The sequence below is a fragment of the Carassius auratus genome, unplaced genomic scaffold (genome assembly GCF_003368295.1).
Source record: "Carassius auratus strain Wakin unplaced genomic scaffold, ASM336829v1 scaf_tig00216160, whole genome shotgun sequence".
NCBI classification, from domain to species: Eukaryota; Metazoa; Chordata; class Actinopteri; order Cypriniformes; family Cyprinidae; genus Carassius; species Carassius auratus.
In genome coordinates, this window is record NW_020528434.1 from 63,961 (window position 1) to 84,696 (window position 20,736).

Consider the following 20,736-nt stretch of genomic DNA (forward strand, 5'->3'; position numbering starts at 1 on the left):
TAATGTGACTTTTAAAAATTTCAGAAATTTATAATTTTCCTTTTTTTATGGACTATCCTTTTAAGTAATTGTGGCTTGCTTGATTCAATGAAGAAAATTACTTGCTTTGACTTTGACTTCATAAGTAGTGACTAGAGAACTGACATAGACTTGAACTGGATGACTCTACAATTACTTCATTATAACAATTACTAAAAAATAAGAACAGAAGTCCCTGGTGCGGTGGGAGTGGTGCTATATCAATGCTGTCATAAATTCACATACCACTGTGTAAATGGTCTAAGGCAGCACTGACAAGCTGACTTTCCACTTTTGCAACCTCTAAAGCAATGCCTCCAGCACTCATATGTCTGTTTTTGAAGCAAGCTTCTGCACCTGAAGCACAGCACTTGACCTGACTTCTTCGATCGACCCTTGGGAGGCCTGTTCCAAGTGGAACGCATCTTGGAAAACCTCTGTATGACCATGACCACTCTACTGCAACTCAGTTTCAGGGTGTTACCCATCTTCTTATAACCTAGGCCATCTTTGTGCAGAGCTACAATTCTTAAATCATCACAGAGTTCTTTGCCATGAGGTGCCATGTTGAGCATCCAGTGGTCAGTATGAGAGAACTGTAATCAAAGTACCAAATCTTAACAGCTCTATAACAAGATACACAAATTTGTCTGATCCTGTCAAGCAGACTAAAACATGAACATGTTGAATAGGAATAGGACATTTTAGGACTTTTGTTGCTAGCTATTTTTACAATAAAGGCTGTGTGTTAAGTTATTTTCAGAGGACAGTAAATCTATACTGCTATACAGGCAGCACATTGACTACTCTAAAATATATCCAATTTTCTTTTCTATAGTATTGTCCCTTGAGATGATATACTAAAATGGTTGCTGCAATGTGAGGGGTGTAGTCACTTTTGTGAGATAAAGTATATTTGAAGTTTGTGAATTTAACTTACCTTGTACCAGTTGCAATCATGCTCTTTTGAGTGACTGTAATACTGCAAAACCTTAGGGATGGTACTTTCATTGATACCCTGAAGGCTGAGCTGCCACTCCCCCAGCTTTAGGAAACACCTGTACAGGGGAGAAACAAGTAAAAAATAAAATTTAATAAGGCAATTTTTGACAAGCTCTGTACCACACAGCATTTCTATTATAGTCATTAAAAAATTACACATGTAGATCTTATCAACTCCCATTCCTGACAGTCAGTGTTCTACCCAACATGAAGTCTTCTATTGTGTATCGTTTAAAATACGCATGATCTGGAATTTGATATATTTCTCCAAGGGTTTTCATGTAATCACCACCAAACTTGATCAACATGACCTCAAGACACTGAGGATGTCAAATTGAGAAGGTATTTTCCATCTCTCAAACAGTTTGGCCATGGCAAGGTGATGAATTTATGGCAAAAAAAAAAAAAAAAAAAAGGTTACCGAAAAGGGTTTCTCTACCAACAAAAGAGGAGGAACAAACAAAATTAAAAAAACTATGCCAATTAGAAAAGCGTCACCATGTTTACATCCTAACAGGATGGTATAGCATTTCTTATCTCAGCCGTTTGTAAGGTGTTTCAGTAGCTGTGCGTCCACCTCAAAGGCAAAGGGCTAAAGTGGAGAAAAAAGTGGGTCTTTAGGATGTTTTATTCGTCCACATGCATCTTCCCATTCTTTTCTCCTTTTCTTATCGCTAGGAAATCAATGAATTCCTATATTGCTTCTTTTGTTGCCCTCCGACTGAAAATTACATCCAAAAGTCACACAATGTGGTATCATATCCGTAATTTATTTTCTTTTGTTTATTTTCTGAGTTGTGTTGCGGTAAAAAAGTGCCAGTAGCTCACAGAGTGCAACCATTTGATGTCATCAAAGCAGAATGTACTTTGCACATAAAATAATGGTGCCCCCCATAGTGTAAAAACATAAAAAAAAAAAAACCATCTTTCACAGGTTTTCTTTTACATATTTCAGTAAGAGAAATAATGTATGCTATATTAAGCTATACTGTACATGTCTTAATACCCAAGATCCCTTTAAGACTTATACTCTCCTATACTCACATAATAACCTCTCCCTTCTAAGAATGACCAATACCATTTGGTTATCATCACAGAAAGCCTGACCCATTTGTCCAGTCTCTCTAGTAATGTTATGATTCACAGTGTCTACAGCACTGATATTTTACCAGAATTTAAGCGAATATCATTTATTATTTTAATGAGCACTGTCCTAGCCTCGGAAAAGAGATTGAAAATTGTCCAAATATCTAATTAAATTCAAGTTTTTGTTCAGCTGATTAAAGACCACATTTTCAATAATCTTGAATATAAAAAGGAAGATTTGATATTGGTCTATAATTGCTCAAAATTGGGTTATAAAGATTTTTTTTTTTTTAGAAAAGTTTAACAACTGCAGTTTTCGGGGAGTTTGGAAAAGTCCCAGAAAGAAGTGATGCATTCACCACTTCTAAGAGATCTGCTTCTAAACTGTTTAGCACCCTTTTGAAGAAAATATGTGGGAAGTGCGTCAAGATTTTATTTTAATGGCGCTGAGAGCGACAGCGTTTGAGTACACTGCTCACTGCTCACACTCTCTCTCTTGTTCGTCATTGTCGTTAACAGTTGTGTTAAATACAGAAAGATGTCTGTCTAATAATTAGATAGAATGGTTAAACAAAGAAATTAATGTATATAGAAAGTATTATTACGATTGCTTTTATATTAGACCTATTAATAATAGAAAGGCAAACATTATAATAATTTTTTTGTTTGCCATCAGCATTAAGCAAATACATATTTATATAGTTTAGATAAATCTTTGAATGACTAATGAACATTTAATGTCACAAACCTTGCAAACTTAGTTGAATCCAGCTGTGATATTTTATCCAGCATGATCATGTGTTCTCTGTGTGACAGTCGGTCCGTGTAAATTAAATGTGATTAATTAAATGTGATTAAATGTCATATTTCTTAAATATGAATAATAATAATTTTTTTAAATCACATTGTCTTTATATCGGCTATCTGCCCACCTGCTTTCCAAGATGTCTGCATCAGCTGTCAAAAAACACATAGGTTGACCACTACTTTTGAGTTAAAGGAATCAAGGAGAAGATTAACAGAGTCTGCAGAAATGCTAGGTGCTGAAGATATAGCATTCATAAATAGCACACTAGTGTTCTTGTTAATCCATCTCTATCTTACACTAGATTTCTTCAGGTCAGAACTCCTTTGAAGCATTTGACATTTTATTTTTGAGTTACAACAACTTCCAGTAGGTGGCACTAGGTCATTTAAATGATTACTGCATGTAGATGTATTCAAGTCAGGACTCTTGTCTGGGACAAATTGGACCTTGTATTGCATGTGTGAGTTACAGCAACATCATACAGCAATAATCATATCATCAACAGTTTGTTTGTGTGTGTGATTCTCTTATGTGATGGCCGTAAATGAGTTGGTCGTGACATTTTGCAATTTAGCATCAGCCTATAGTTTAGATGGACCAAATATGGTATTAATCGGATTAAATCTCTAGGAGTTTGTTAAAGTACATAACGACAACAGGAGCTTGTCACTGGGAGGGAAGAAGAAACTGATCTCATCATTAAGTAAACCACACAAGCTCTCTCCTAAAACCTGGAGAGCTGACCACCTATTTTTCAGCAATCAAAAACAGGCTCTTGACAATAGTAGTACTGAAAGACTGATTATTTCACACAGTAGTTAGAAGACTCATTAAAAAAAACCACTTCAACTGAAATGTTATTGAATACAATAACTGTATATGTGCCATTAGATTAGCAAACAAGCTTATGAAAAAAGTCAAGAGAATTGTACACTATGAAAACAATTTCATTCAATACATAAATGGATAGAACAGAACTGGTTTAAGGAAAGAGACAAAACTTTTGAATTTGTCAGTCATAGTTCTTTCCTGTTTTGTAAAAATATCACTTCTAAATCAGATGTTTTGCACTATTCAGTACACATATTCAGAACAATGATCACATTAAGCAGAGATTACTTCTGTAAGGGAGGGGAGGGCCCTAATATCTGAGCAGTGAGGCAGGCCTATGTGAAGAGTTTGTTTGTCCTGGCTGCTGAGTGCTAAAGCTGTAGATTGAAATTGAAATGATTAGTGTGTAAAACTGTATACCACTCAGGGATGACGGAGTACACAAAAAACTGCTCCAGTGACAAGTCAGCTAAATTAGTCTTAAGTTCTAGCTATGTGAGACAAGCTTAGTGTTAACATACTACATTTTTATGTGCATTTTTTTTTTCAGGTGCAAATCCTACACATAGCTGATTTCATTGGCTAACTCAATCATGCAATAATCTGATTTTAAAAAATGATCATGTATTTTATTAATAGATCGGATTGTAACAAACAGTAATGCTATCTTATCAGAATGTAAAACAAATGCTTAAGGTCAGGATCAAGGTAGCTTTTATGGGGTTAGTATTTCTTTGAGTATGCAGTTAGTACTTGTGACTGGCATAACCGATTAAATCTTTAGAATGTATGTGTGGCTGGGTTTGCACTTAAGTGGTTTGAGAAAAATACCATGCTTTTTCTGATGGTTCACAGAATAAGCATTTAAATAGGTGCTTTTTTTGTCAAGTCAAATAAGAGTGTGGGCATATGGTTGCAAGTCTTACTGACCGTGCCATCAATTTGTGCAGCTCCAGTTTGTGCTGCTGGTCTTCTGCTGCGATAGCGTGTTGTGCTTGCTGTTGCATCCCCTGCACAAAGTGCTGCATATGCTGGAATGCATCAATCTGAGAGAGATGCAGATAGAACAAATGCCTAAATATCATGCAGTCCTTACTAGTAGAAGATATTTTATGGCGTTTATACAGATCAATTCCCTGGAACAATGGCATTGACTCGGGCCAGTTAACATGCATGTGCATTTCCATAATACCAGATTTTTTAGAGACTTCATTAAACTGATTATTGCATAATGCATACTTTTTTTTTTATCCAATACAAAACATGCACATATACTATAAACAGTTTCTGGTTATAACTTTTTATATTATTATTTTCTTTTCATACTATGGAAGTCAACGGGGACCAAAAATGGTTTGGTTACCCATATTCTTCAAAACACCTTATTTTATGTTCAACAGAAGAAAGAAACTCATACAACTTGAGGGTAAATAAATGACAGGTTAATATTTAAAGGTTAATATTTATTTCTCTTAAAATTTAATCATTGGGCCAAACAGCAAAATGTAACACACACTCGCCTACTCAAATTGTGTTTGTGCCAGGCCTTATCATGGACTGTACAATTTATAAATCTACTTTGAATATTTAGTGTAAGAATATAGTCAATAAAGTCATGCAAATACATGAATCTACACATGAAATGTAAGATAAAAAAATAAAAAAAACGAATAAATTAAAATCCTTAAAAATTTTGCTAACCAATGCAATTTAAAGTTAACAAGAGGGAAAGACTGACTTCCTGGTATTACTTACATTTGTAATGTTTGCATTCGGATAAACCTATATGGGAGTTGGACATAATATAGTGTACTATGTAATAGTGTATAATGTCCATTTGTGAAATACTCTTAAGGAAAAGGTGACATCTTGCATAATATGAAAAAAAAATATTAACAATCACAGCATTTCAAAAAGATCTAAACTGAGCTGCTTCATCTCATCTGATTGGCATTGTTTAAGTGTTCATTGTTATGATTCCCTAGTCTTTACAGTAAAAGGACCTGGAGCCCTAGGGGTCAGTAGATGTTTTACAGGACTTCCTGTGTTGTGCGAAAGGGGGCTCTGGGGTCAGTACACATTATGCAACAAGGGGCCCGCAGGCCTAATTCTTGCAAGCAAAAGTAAACTAAATATTTATATTAAAATAAAATTTTCATCATTGAAAATGCAAATGAATGCTGTCATGATGTAATTTTCCTTTGACTCTAATGTGATTAGTCTATGTCATTTATGGCTCAGTTGATTTAGCACAAAACCACTTGGCTGTAGAACTGAGTGCCAATGAACCAAAATTGGATCATGCAAGTCATATATTTCCAGGAATATACGTGTCAGATAAACAACTTTTTTTAAGATGAATGGGAATGCTTCCTCCTAATGGATGGCTTCCTCCAGATATTGCAGACCATTTTCATTTTTTTGCACATACAAGCAGAAAGATTCAGTACTTCACTGTACTAGAATGGAAATCCCGGGGGCACTGCGAAGGGAATCACTTGTTTTCAAGAGCAACTGAAGTGAGTGTTTACCTTGCGAGTGCTCTTCCAAATGTACTTCATATAAGCGTAGGTGACATGAGGGTGGGCGGTGGGCAGGGGATGGTCGAGCTGTTTGGAGGGATCCACACCCAGCAGTAGAACGAGGGTTTTATGGGCTAGTGCCTAAGGAGTACATAAAGATTCTGATGATTATGTCTTCAAACTGTTGTCACAATGTAAATAAAATGGCAGACATCTGTAAACCAAATGTAATTCAGCGACATGAAATGGCAGCTGTCATAAAAACTTGTTTTTGAGAAAATGATTGCAACTACACATTCAAAATGATTTACTACACAATCATAAATAATTAAGACTTCAACTGGACCAGCTAAAAAAAAAAAAAGAAAAGAAAAAAAGTGCACATAATTCAGTGTCAATATTTAGCGATCTAAATGTCACTAAGATTCACCCAAATAAATAAAGTTGCTTGTCTGGAGATCACAGGCAGAACATCTTCAGTGTTTGAACCCGAGACCTAAAATGATCCTAGTCTATCCTTAACACAGCAGTGCCTGGGGTCGAAGAGGTGATGATGAAGAAGCAGGCACTGGCTGATAGGCAGTTTTACATTGATGCATTAATTTCTATTAAACAATAAAGGGGAGGAAGTAAAAAGAGTTGTTTTGGTAGCTTGGTTTCCATAAAAGCTCCTTTTTGAAACGTACACTGCATTTATAATGAGATGACCTCTTATATGTCAAACAAACAGGGAAGTTTAGATTTTTAAATTTATGCCTTTATGATCTTTATAACTCCACATTGTGCATTTCCAACACCCCTTAGCAGTTCTAAATCACTGTAAACAATGTTTTCTTTAGGTTTATTGCTTTAACTTTTCATTGTTTATGGATGTTTCTCCATTCTATACGTTTTGCCACATTCTGGAAGATATTTAAAACTTCCACAAGAGTTTTTCCTTCTGTGAAATGATGCGATGCAAATGATATTCAGTGTGTTACATGAGTTCAGTGTTAAGCTTGCTATTGAAGATAACAGTGTTGTTCTTACTAGTCTTCCACTTTTTCCACAGAGGCTAGCATACTTCAACCACGTTCTCATGTCCTCATGTGGACTAATGACTAGGGACCGCACCATCAAGATCCTCTGCCAGTCCTCCACAATACGCTGACAACCCTGAAGAAAAGACAAGACACATTTTTAGCATTTACATAATTTACACATAAAAGGCCATTATCTATCTACCCAGATTATGGGTCATAGCATCATGGTGTGATAGCATCATGTCGAGGAGACAGTGTGTTTTTAATTGTAAAGGCAAGTTTGTTTTATTTTCACTGCCAAAGAATGAAGATCAGAATAACCAATGGCTAAAATTCAGTTTAACCCCCATACAAGAGCAGTACAACAAATCCCTTTCACTGATGACTGCTTTTCTAATCTCTGTGAGTACAAGGCGGGATTTGTACTCAAAATCAAAAGCATTTGGCCATAAAAGAGGGTTCATTACCAATTTTATTTAGACCAACGAGCATCTCCGAATCACAACGCGAAGTATGATTATGAAGTTATGTGTTTGTTTTCTCCCGAGCGTCTTATCCGTATGTGTGCTGTCTGCAGCCTTTGTCTTTTACAAACACGTCATTAAAATGAACTGTAACTCGGTGAATACTCCGTGAAGAGACATGAGAGAGATATCTATAGAAAGCTTGATATGTCTACTTTAAAACTAAACAAGTGCTGCCAAAAACCGATATTCTGTGATAAAGTAATCCATATGAAAACAATGCGATGTCTATTTCATGTCGCCCTTCGTTATATGTAATGTGACCGCGGCTTGAATACACCCACAGAAGAAAAAGCAGCGAGACTGTTCAAGTTTTTTATTTTCTGTTTGCTTCGTGATGAGAGTAATAATAATAAGACATAATTCACCCCAAACAGATGCTAACGCATAGTTTACAGTGAAGTTGTGTGTGGAACAACCAATCAAAACTATGTTAGTTGACCAATCAGAACACAGTATGCTACCGAAAGGTGGGGTTTAAGGAAACTGAATCTTTTGAACAGCTTCGTGCGAACCGTTTGGGGATCTCTGAGAATTGAGGTAATTTTAAAATGATATTTTGACAAAATGACAATGTTTTTTAACCTTGGATGGATTTAAAGCTAATGTACAGGAATTATAAACAGAGATAGGAAGCTTAGAATTTTCATCTTACTGGCTCTTTAATGCATTTCTCTGTTATTTTAGTATTATTATAATTATTTTATTTCAATATGGTAAACTATATATATATGTGACAAATGATTTAGGTAAACAGTTTTCTAGAAGTAATTAAACAGTAGAATACATTACCTGAAATTAGTAATCTATAAATTATGTCACAAACTAAATTTTTTGTTGTGTAATTTGTAAATCAATAACAGACTACAATTTGCAAGTTATCTACTCAGCACTGACTATGCTGAAGTTCTGGTTGGTAACATTAGACTCTATGAAGTTTTTTTACATTATTGGCAAGAAACTGAGCAGCTAACAGCTATAAACGATAGTATGTTAGCCATTAATTTGAGAAAATGTGTCGACAAAAAGATGAAGACTGAATTAGGCGTCTAGTTATTATCATAGAATAGCCAGACTACTGACTTTTGGCAAAAGTATGAATTAGCTTAAGATTACAAAGTGGGCAGTCCTTAGCCAGAATAAGCTACGTCTACACATAACAGGGTTGAATAAACCTGAAAGCGGATATGGATGAAAAACTGACTGTACATAACTCATCAAATCACACTATTCTGAGTTCTGAGTGTAATTCTCCTGAACTAAAGTTGACCAATTGACTGCTGACTAACATTTACTTGTCAACAATATATCAGTTCTGCACTTTCACACCTTCCTTTATGAATGGAAATGTCTGCATGTTGGCAGCATTATTTCTCACTGTTAAATGTTTGTTTTTCCCCGGTGGCACTAGCTGAGCATATAAAAGAAACACAAGCCTACACACTATGTCAAGACACCCTGCTGAGCTGATGTCAAGCCAACCACAAAATGTTTTCACACATAATGTCAACCATTGCCGCGTTCCCATCGAAATTAACCGGAACATTCGTACCAGGAACTTTTTTCCCCAGGAACTATTTTCCCCCAAGACCCGTTGACCCCATATCAGAAGGTCGAGCCTAGAAGAGACTTCTCTCGGCGGATAAATGATCCCTGAGCTCCCACTGATCACGTGGAGCTCACGTCTCCGAACTCGGCGAAACAATGCTGCGTGAACTCAACCAATCAGCATGTTTAGTGCCCAAGTCCTGCCCCCAAAAGTTCCAGAACTTTGAAAAAGTACTAACTTCCTGCAGTGGAAACACACCAAGTACCAGCCCAAAGACCCTAGTTCCTGGGTAAAGTTCCTGCGTTGGAAACGCGGCTCATGTCAAGACAGGATTACTGATAAAGCAACACATCAGTCTGATGAATCCTTCCTTTGTGAAACTTGGAATTAATGCATTGCTTCTGACTTACTGTTTATATGGCAACATTTAGTGAGGCGGTTAAAAATATACATGTGCAAAAATAATTTTGTAATTAATTTAACTTTTATTATATAGACATACATATAGATCCCTGAATACTCCTTTTAACTTGGTATGTGTGGAGTGAAAAACAGTGCTGTTACCTGAAGCCTCTCCCACCACGTTTCCCTTATAATGTCCCTCCTCTCAGGAACCAGTTTATACTGGATCACCTCCTCTAACTCAGACAGCATCTGACAAGACACCATGGCCTATGAGAGAGAAGATGAACAGAATGAAAAAGACCCTTACTCCCCTTGAAGTGCCTTGACTATATATACTTTCGTATGCACTCTATAAACATTCAAATCATCTTAAATTAAAACAGTGCAACTGAAGAAAGAAAAGATTAGATCCATAAAAAACAATTTTCTCACTCAATGTCAGAGTATATGTGTGTGTGCATGTGTTAATTAAAACCTTATGCAAGCTGGAATAATGCAATACAGAGACAAGGGTTTGGTCTTATTATGTAATAGTCTCTCCTGAAATGGTCTCTCTTTAGCTCACATGCTGAACCGCAATCACTCAAAGAACAAGACAAAGAAAAGGTTTTCATTACTTGTGTCAGACTTGGGCCAGTCTTCCATATTGAGACTGAAGTATATGCTCTTACCCCATATGCTCTGCTGTAACTTTCTCCAGCCATGGCGGTGAGCTCAGCATCCAGTAGGTCTCTGGCTTTGTCAATGCACTGAAATCACATGAACACACATTATACCATAGTATTGCTGAATGCTTGATTATGGTTGTAACTATTTTTCAATGAACACACATCTATAAAATGTTCCATGTCTGTTGACTACATTATAGTAATTTAAAATTATTTTGGTTAATTCAAAGGACCTTATAGCAAACTAAAGCAAAAAATCCAAAAACCAAAGAGACACTGACCAAGAAAACTATGATATACAATAAATAAATAAATAAATAATTAAATAAACAAACAGATAATTTGTATGTTTTTACCACTGAATTACATATGGAAAACATGCTTTCATTCTACTGCTTTCTTGCTCACATAGACATGTAAACACACACATACAGATCTCTTTAAGCAAAGCCAAAACAGCACAGAATAAAAAACAGACCTAAACAACTAGGAAAGACCACAGACACCCATCAATAATCTAGAATTCTACAGCAAACTCTATCAGCAGGATTTCAGCCTCCCATTCACACTAAAATCCCTTTCCGAAGGATTTTATCCAGTGTATTTACTATACTATATAAATTGTATTAAGTATTATGTTTAAAAACATTAACTTGTATGGTAACTTGGTATTATCAGTCACAATGTGTTCCTACTAAGCTAAGCTCTATTTTTTCTTTCTTGGATTAACATAAAAAAAAAGTGACAGCAGCTAGTAAATTTTTTTCTCAGAAGTTTATGTTCACTTAAGACAAAACCAACAGTGTTTCGAGGATACTCGTCAAGATGGGTATTTCAACATAATTTTATATGTATTTGTCTGTTCAAGCACAAAAAGAACCAAAACCAAAGCTCTCTGTGTGTGCGCTGTACAGAACATAGCGAACGGGTGCTGAACTAAGCTCTTTCACATTGTTTTTGCTTGCATGTTTAAATTGGCAAGGTTTTTTTGTTAGTTTGAATGTAAGAACACATGAAAGAAAACTTAGTTCAATGAGTACTCAGTTGAGTTCTTTCGCATCTTCTTGTGCTACAATGCTTTAAAATCCCTTGAATGTTCAAATAGGCAAGGCTTAAAAACACATGCAAATTATAAGCTTTTCAGTGATTTCAGTCAACTACCCTGATAATTGTTCATGCTGGCCTTGGGCAGGCGGTTTAAATTGCCTCCTCCACCCTACAACCATAGGCCCCTATAATCGTCATCACCTTTCTCCTCACTAGTGAAGGCCCTGCTTTTGAGTACAAACACAATATATTTGGAAAGATCTATGACAGTCATATAGGTCTTCAAAGACCTATTGGTGCTTAGACCCAAAAAAAATCACTAAGTGCAGCTTCATTTCAAAATTAAGTTGTAATTATAACTGAAAGGATTGTTTCCTGAAACTGAAGAACTTTGCAAAGCTGATGCTGTTTTTCCAGTTTATTATTCTGAAGCTGCTTTGACACAATCTGTATTGAACAAAGCCCTATATAAATGAATATAACTTGACTCACTTGACCTAGAGACTTGTCAGCATGGATTACATGGATTGTTATCAAAATAGTAAAGCCTCCCCAAATCACATTTTTATTTAACAGTTGTTGGATGATGATCTGCATTTTGGTGGATAAAAGCCTACAGTACACTACAGTACGATGCTGACCAACTGCACAGAAATCTGGACCTATATCATCCTTGATATTACTTGATGTTACAGTAAATACAAAGAAAACATTTTCAAAAGAGTTCCACATGTAATATATATTTAATATGTAAAGATGTTGCTCAATCATAGCAGTGGACATTTACAATTAAATCAACCCTTTTACATAGAGTAGTTAAGTCAGAGGTCGAAAATCTGGGTAGATAAGATAATGGCCTTTTATGTGTAAATTGTGACATTAAGTAAAAATCATAACACCATTATAAGGGTACCTCAGAAAACATTTATCAGTTAAATTTTTTCCTAAATTCCATTTATTTTTCCATTAGAATTTTTATGGATTCAGTTTTTTTTTTCCATTTTAATTTTTCTCCACACCTTTTTAATAGTTATAATTAATGTTTATTAATCAAAAGTCTAATTATTTAAAATCATGAAACTTATACATTTAGCATCAATTTAATAAAAGTTTAACAAAAATTTTGTTAAGGGCCATAAGAAGTATAACCATATTTTTTATTGTTACCAAATTCTATTATTTGAATGCATAAAACAACTTAATTATTATAATTTTTTTTTCATTTATTTTTTAATTACTGAAAATTAAGCAAACTTTTTATTTACTATTAAAATTAAAATATGGAAGAATTGTTGTGTGATTATCCCTTAAAAAATAATGTTTGTTTCATTGTAGTAGTAGGCTATGTACATTCTTCTGAAAAAAATAGGCTTTTATTTTTACACTTGGTTCAGTATATGTGTAATAAATTAAACCTTGCGTCTGCACCATTCATTAACAGAGACACTCAGAACATGCAGGATTCATATTTAAATCGACTTTTGCGGCTTAATAGTTAAAGATACTAATCCATATCACGATTTCATTTAAGTGTAATGATGACCTACTTGTGATTACCTCATAAAAAATTTGACCAATGCCTTGATATTCCGCATTAAACTGTGAATTCAGCATCATGGTAATCATAGGGTCATTCAATTATACCAGCACAATTTATAGTCTCACACTTTAACTGCTTCTATTCTTGAACACTTAATGATTATCTAATCAAAATAGAAGAGCAGCGCTGAGTCTAGGAGAACTAACCCGTATCACACACACTCCGGACGTATCACATTCAACTTGAGCAGCGGTCTAAAGCAGTTTATTAATTCACCAAATGGACAAAAGTTTACTTCAAGAATGAACAATAAGGCATAGATAAGATTGAAGTTCGGTGTTTAAAAAAGCGGAGCAAACGTAAAAGAGTGATCTATATTATAGCTCTATTAATGAAGCATACAGACTTTTTTAGAGCCACAGAAAGATAAACGTTTCAATGAAAATGCTCAATATACCATTCATTATGTACATTAACAACAATTCGGGCGAATATAATGTAATTTAACAGAAAAATATGTCAATGGCGCTCAGTGGCAGGGCAGGATTTTCTGTCAGCTGCATTTAATTCCGGGTCTGAAGTTTCCCCCCTTGTTTAGCTTGCAACATCTCGTGTGTAAACAAATAGCACATGTTGTTAGTCAATTCCGCCACTAGAGGCCAATCTTGCACTGTATAATGAAAACAGAGCCTTCTCAGACGCTCCAGCAACTAACGCAACCCGAAAAATTTCAGCATGGATTTTTGCAGATAACTGGTTGCTCCAGCAATCAACTATCGGGGCCGATTAATCGGCAAAACCAATCGGTCGACCTCTAGTAATTATTGACCCCTTTAAACCTTTTTTTTTTTAGAACTGACAAAGACCGACACAAAAAAATTACAAGAGATTTAGGGATCAATGTAATGAGTTTCCTGGGTAACCAAAATTACCTTTGACCAGAAGTAACAGATTGATCTCATTTTATCAATGGCTACTTTCCTTTCCAGCTTTAAACCGGACTTATGATGTTACCGTTTAATTTAAGTAACCTTAGTCACAAAATCCTCTCGAGTAATGGAACAGGTGGGATAGACAGGATAATAATGGTGAATACAGAATAAATGGGTGTGACTGTGATGTTCTCTAAGTGTATGAGCTCATCTCTCTCTCTCTCTCTCTCTCTCTCTCTCACACATGCTCACAGTCACGCTTGTTTAGGAAAAAGAAACACTGCATCACCGCAGTGACCATATGTCAGCCAAGTTATTTGACGTGCGGATTGAGGGTAGTCTTTGACCAGTATTACATAATTCCTGTGAGACAATGCACCACGGCAACTGTTGCAATCATCATCTTTCTTCTTTCTGGATGTTTCTTCCATGTGAGTTAGACATTTTTAGAGAATGATAAATGAGGTGAGAGGCAGTTTATATACTGTTTATTTAATAACTCTCTTAAGTTGTTTATTATGCAGTACCTGTTGAGCCAATGAGAAGAGATCCTGATGTAAAGCAAGCACTGCCCTGTAAAAGGCTCCATCATGGGTGTCTCGTGGGATCATGCAAGTATACTCTTCCATACTGTCCCAGTGGCCTGACAAACAAACAAAGAAAAAATTATATTATACAAACAAATATAATATAATATATATATATATAATATTATAATATATATATATATATATATATATATATATATATATATATATAAATATATATAGTGATCAACTTTTTATTATCTTTTATATATAACAAATAACAACTTAACATCCATTCAGGATAAAATGCAAAAACAACTACAGACATATAATCAATTTACATATTCCAATAAGAGTCATTACTAGGGCTGTGAATCTTTGGCAAGGCAGCGATTCAATTCGATTATGATTCATAGGTTTTCGATTCGATTCAAGAACGATTTTTGCAAATTTATAACGATTCAATTCGATTCGATTCACAATTAAATTCGATTCGATTCGATTATAACGATTCGATTCTGCATTCTTTAAGTGCATTTAAGGGATTATTTAAATGCTTCTACTAAATTCTTTAAATGCTTAGTCAGGGGGCAAATTACAGTAGCATTTATGGTTAGAGAACCATAGGTTAAAAAAAAAAAACAAAAAAAAACTTTTGTCCATTGTTAAATGCTAGTTTAATGATGCGACCTGGCATACGTAAAAATTTATGTAAGCCAAGTTTTAAAAAAAACAGCTAAAAGAGTATTATGTATAAGCTAACATTTTGTCACACCAGGGGCGTAGCTATAATTTCAGAAGTGACAGAAATGTCAAATACAATCATTTTATGTATGTAGCCTATATAATAATAATAATAATAATAATAATAATAATTATTATTATTATTATTATAATTATTTACAAGGAATTATCTTCTTTTTTAATTACTTTTAATTAGCTGTAATAAATCAAATACACTGCTGGACAATAATCGATCATTTGTAATTTATATTTTTTTCCTAATGGCAATTTTATGATATTTATATACTAGGCTACATTTAAGTAGCAATTATTTAAATTTTCTGCACAGAATAAGGTAGAAAATATACTTTATAGTTTCTGTACTGTAATAAATGTCAATTAGCACTGCATCATTCATAAATTGTTTTTTTTTTTTTTTTCATCAGTTCATTCTGCTTATGTATACCTGCGGATATAGCTTGGCACGTCTATGAGAGCGAGATCGCTTCTCTTTCAGTGTGAAAACGTCTTCATCTCTATTTTAACTTTTCCTCTCCATCAGCGAATGATTCTGAAAGAAAACGCCAGATGTCTGTTTGCTACTGAAACAAACGCTACTTTCATGCATCTGATTATCAGATAAATCTCGCGCTCTTATTTCAAGGTCGTTGTTAATGCTATGGTTAATTTTAAAAGTTTCCTTCTTATATTCGGTTCATCCGCATTGTTTAAAAACATTTATCAATGGATCTGTGCGAATGATTTAGACACTTACATTTCTGCTCCGTCCATGCAATAAATACAGCTGTCGACGGCTCCGGCACTGGCCACGAGTCCTATAGATCACACGTCGACTGCGTCAGAGACGAACGGAGCGCGAGCGCAATCCTGTGACAGTCTCAGGCGGTAAACAGTGGAGCGCGTGAAGGACAGATAAGAGGCACGATTCACGAACACTCTTCAAGGTCTCCATTAATTCGTGCGTGTAGTAATTTAATGTGTATACATTGTGAAAGCATTGAATCGCTATAGAAATCGCGATTCATTCGATTCTTAGCATTTTGAATCGATTGCTGTTCAAGATCGGGCGATTCACGATTCAAAAATCATGTTTCAAGATCGATGCATATGAATCGACAGGGTTTGTACTCGATGCATCGAGAAAACGAGTGAATCGTTACACCCCTAGTCATTACCCTACATTTTTTTAATTGGATGAATGGAAAACTTTTTTTCAGTGTGCTACAGCCAGTATTTTTTAAATCAAATTAAGTCCATGTAATTTTAAGGTAAAATAAAAATAATCCTATACAGAACTGACGTTTACTTCTGGCTTTTCAAACATGTATGCAAGTTCTATTTTACAAAAAAAAAAAAAGTATTTCAGTTTTTTCACTGTTTAGTCCATTTCATTTTTCATCCAACACACGAGAAGTTGATCTGAACATCCCTTTCACTGAACCCTTCACTGCTGCTTGTGCAGGTACAGAACGCAACTTCAGTGAGTGCAGGAAAGGGGCTCTTATTTTGTTCTTCTTTTGCGCTTCCTGCTGTCTGTTCCTCAGTACTCAGTACTTTCATACAAATGACATGATAGCAAATGATTACAATGTAGTCTGTGCATGCGGACGCACTTCTGGAAAAATCGTCCGAAAAAAAAAAGACCGAAAACAGTCCGATTACCGTCCTATTTTAAGCAAAAACCTGTACACTGCAAAACCATGCCGTTTTTTTACTACCAAGATGCAGTTTCTGAGCATGAGTTTTTCCATAACAGACACAAACAGTTCTGTAGCTGAAGAACGTAAACGTAAACAAAGGAATTATGATCCATATTACAACATTATGGTTACAGTTGCCGACGGATATCAATAATGTTTTATGTCTGCACAACAAACCTGCCTCAAACAAAAACTCTATTTTTGTTCAAAATCCAAAATCCATGACAGTGAACACTCAAAAGGTGAGCAGTTTGCATCCCTGTCCTATAGAGGAGGGATGTTTTTTTTCCCTCTCGCCTCACCTAATCCCCATGCTGCAGCCGCTGCCATGCGGGCCATCTTGGCTTGAGTCTCCTCGCTGACCAAAGTCCATTCCTCACAGCACTGCTGGTGCAGCTGACCCCTGACAGAGGGAAGGAAAGAGAAAGAGATTGAGGGAGAGAAAGACATAACCATCTCACATAGCCAAACTTTTAACTATTGGGATTAAAGTCTGGTCCACACTGAAGCTTATTTACTTCTGACAAAAAAAAAAGAGTTTCATTGTGACCAATACAATTCCTAAAATAGCCACAAATAAAGAATACAAATTCAATACATTTCTTCCAACAAATAATCTAGTTAGACTAATCAGCAAAGCAAAACTTAACTCAGTATCAAGAAAAAACCTCGGTCGAACTTAACAAAACAAGACTGGCCTTCTCCCTTAGACAACAAACAGGTATTCAACATAAATGGAGGACCCACTTATACAAGACAAGGGAAAATACACAATTAACATTTTCTCAAAGAAGATGAAAACTAACGAGTTTTTTTCATTTCCAAATATGATTTCTAGAGCTCAACCAAAAGAGATTAAATGTAGAGATGAGAGAAACTTGAGAGAAACTGAAGCTTAACAAGAAAGACCAAATCATGTTTTGGTCACCTCTCTTTCTAAGGCCCTTCTCACACGATTGCTCCATCCTGGTTGTTCGAAACCTCTTCAATTTAAGAATTATGGTGGTAATTATGGAGTGCTTCCAAAGCTTTTTTTTTGCTTCAATAAAAATTTTTTCAGCTGTTATGCTGTTAAACTGTTCAGCTGTTAAGAACAAGATTGACATATGGGCTTGACTGCATTAGAGATTGTGACGAATGGGGCAGGGCTGAGAGTCGTGAGAACGGGCCGAGGCCTGTGGAGTAATTGGAAATGAGCGACACCTGCACCTCTAGTCCCACAGAGGAGCTCCGGAAGTATACAAAAGATGAGTTACGGCTGTGAAGGACGAGAGAGGACCAGGTCTGGATTTTATTTTGCGTTTTGTGCGTGGCAGTTTTCCGTGAGGGGCTGTCGCGTGTTTTGTGTTTATTTAATTATTAGTTTCATTTAAATGTCTGCTGGTTCCTGCCTCCTTCTTCCCGTGACTACAGACTGCGTTACATTACAAGGGAGTGGAGGAGTCAATGCCGTTCACCAGGAGGCTTGAGCCTGCTGCCGTCCACCAGAATGGGGAGGAGCAGGGATCAGGGGACTGCTGCCGGGCGGCAGAGGAGTGTCGCGCCGTCCAGCTGTCGTGCTGTTTTGTGTTCTATTTGATTATTAAAGTTTCATTTAAATGTCCGCCGGTTCCCGCCTCCTTCTTCCAATGTCTACAAACTGCGTTACAGAGATAATGAGTTGAGAAGGGAAAACTTGATGCTTGTGTTGGTTTCATACAGATTAATTTAATAGAGTATTTAACTGAGACGGCGGAGAACGCACTCGGTTTGCTTTCTTTATTTTACAAAAGCACATTGTATGTTCCTATAATGTTTTGTTGCTTTCATGACTAGAGGCAATGAAAGTAGAGCCTTTGCAGTTTCATACGAGACCTTATTCTTATCTGTACAATTAAATATTACAGAATATTTTTAGTTATGACCTATTTTAAGTCACATCAAAATCTTATGCAATGTATTCTGGTATCTGAATATGTTCTTCAGGCCTGTATATGATTGAATATACAAATAAACAGCATTATTGTGTGCATTAGGATTCAACACTTCTTTGCGTGCACTGCCCACAACAATGAGAGTTCAGGATTTGAAAGTGACAGTGGAAGTCGTGACATTTGCCAAGTATGGTAACACATACTCAGAATTGATGCTCTGCATTTAACCCATCCAAGTGCACACACACAGTATTGAGAAGTGGACACACAGTGAGCACACACCCGGAGCAGTGGGCAGCTATATATCCAGCGCCTGGGGAGCAACTGGGGATTCAGTGCCTTGCTCAAGGACACTTCAGCCATGGGTACTGAGAGTGGAAGAGAGCCCTGTCCATTCACACCCTCCCACCTACAACTCTTGCCAGCACTGAGACTCGAACCGGCAACCTTCGGTTAACTGGTCCAAGTCTCTAACCATTAGGCCACAGCTGCCCCTTGCTCTGGCAAAAAAAAAAAACACTCCATCTTTCAGTTCATACAGACCAAAAATGGACAGCGAGAGCTTTTTCCAAAAAACTTGCAACAGCTCTGGCTGTGATAAAACTGCAAAAAGCAATGACATCATATCACGTCTTAGTGCACCTTTAAAAAAAAAGGGTCCCTTTGAGGCTAACAGTGCTGGCACAGACACAAGCAAACCATGTATGTTATTGCTGGGGGTTGTGAAAAAAGGGGCCCCATGATTAGCCCTATGAGACACTGCTCATATGGGTTTCAGGAGAAGGGGTGGGATCTGGAACAAATGAAGCAATTTCCCAGCCACCTGGAAAAAACATTACTTATGAGGTCTTGCAAAATACAAGGTTCCTGGCTGCAGACAGGCCTAAAACACAAAGACGTACATTAAAAGCGAGACAGGAAAAAAGGCTCTGTTACCTTTATACAAGGACGGTCTATCACTCATTGGAATGGAATGTTAATGGGAAATCTGAACCCCCGCCCTCCCCCCCAAACAACTTAACAGCACTACATGAAGTACAGGTTTAGAGGTGGACTGGTCTGCAGTGTGGATACTTAAGGGTAATTACGCAAGAGTAATGCATTCACACACTTTAAACCTACATACAGTACAAGAGCTTTTTACAGTACAGAGTGTCCGAATAAGAATAAAATTGCATTACAATAAAATGGCCATATAATCAACCCCTGACTAGAAAAAGTTAAGATGTTTTATAAAATGCAATAAAATCTAAAATATGAAAATTGTTGATTCTCTTTAACATTTACTTAATTGACAAAAAGTACAAAGAAGAGATGTTCAGGAAAGTTTTCCCTAAAAAAAAATAATTGTATTTTGTAAATCTAAATACATTTTTATGGCTGCAACACACTCCAAAAATAGCTGGAACAGAGGCATTTTTAACAGTGCATCACATCAACCTTCCTTTTATTTAAAATGTTTAATTGATGGGAATTGAGGATACTAATTGTTAAAGTTTTGCAATCAAAACTTTTGTCTCTCCCAAGACTTCAGCTGCTCAACAGTATAGTGGCAGACTATGTTGGATGACAGTGGTTTATCAAAGTACTCCTGAGCCCAATTGGCAATATATAACACCACATCATGGTTTTCTCATGCAATGCCTTTAAAACACATTTAAATGAGGTTTCCTATCTTGCCCTACATGTACTGAGATTTCTCTGGATTCCCTGAATTTTTTTCAAAATGTTATGTGTGGTAGTTGATGAAATACCTAATTCTTTATAATTTTGCATTGAGAAATGTGATTCTTGATTTGTTTGACACTTCTCATAAAATTTTTAAGAGTTTTTTTTAAATATTTTTTTATTCTCATCCATTCAATTAAACTTAATTGGGTCCTGTCTTGTCTGTACAC

General features: G+C 36.0%; 1 protein-coding gene across 2 annotated transcripts in view; it reads right to left on the minus strand.

Moving 5' to 3' along the window:
• The window catches only part of mtor (mechanistic target of rapamycin kinase), a 154,974-nt gene that overhangs the window by 51,841 nt on the left and 82,397 nt on the right, over positions 1-20,736 (minus strand). For both annotated transcript variants that reach the window (XM_026262449.1, XM_026262450.1), the window contains exons 31-38: positions 17,228-17,328; positions 14,482-14,597; positions 10,439-10,516; positions 9,927-10,034; positions 7,297-7,422; positions 6,277-6,408; positions 4,676-4,791; positions 959-1,076 (exon numbers count right to left, since the gene is read on the minus strand). In XM_026262449.1, coding sequence (XP_026118234.1) covers positions 959-1,076; positions 4,676-4,791; positions 6,277-6,408; positions 7,297-7,422; positions 9,927-10,034; positions 10,439-10,516; positions 14,482-14,597; positions 17,228-17,328 — 895 coding nt within the window. The remainder of the gene's footprint in view (positions 1-958; positions 1,077-4,675; positions 4,792-6,276; positions 6,409-7,296; positions 7,423-9,926; positions 10,035-10,438; positions 10,517-14,481; positions 14,598-17,227; positions 17,329-20,736) is intronic.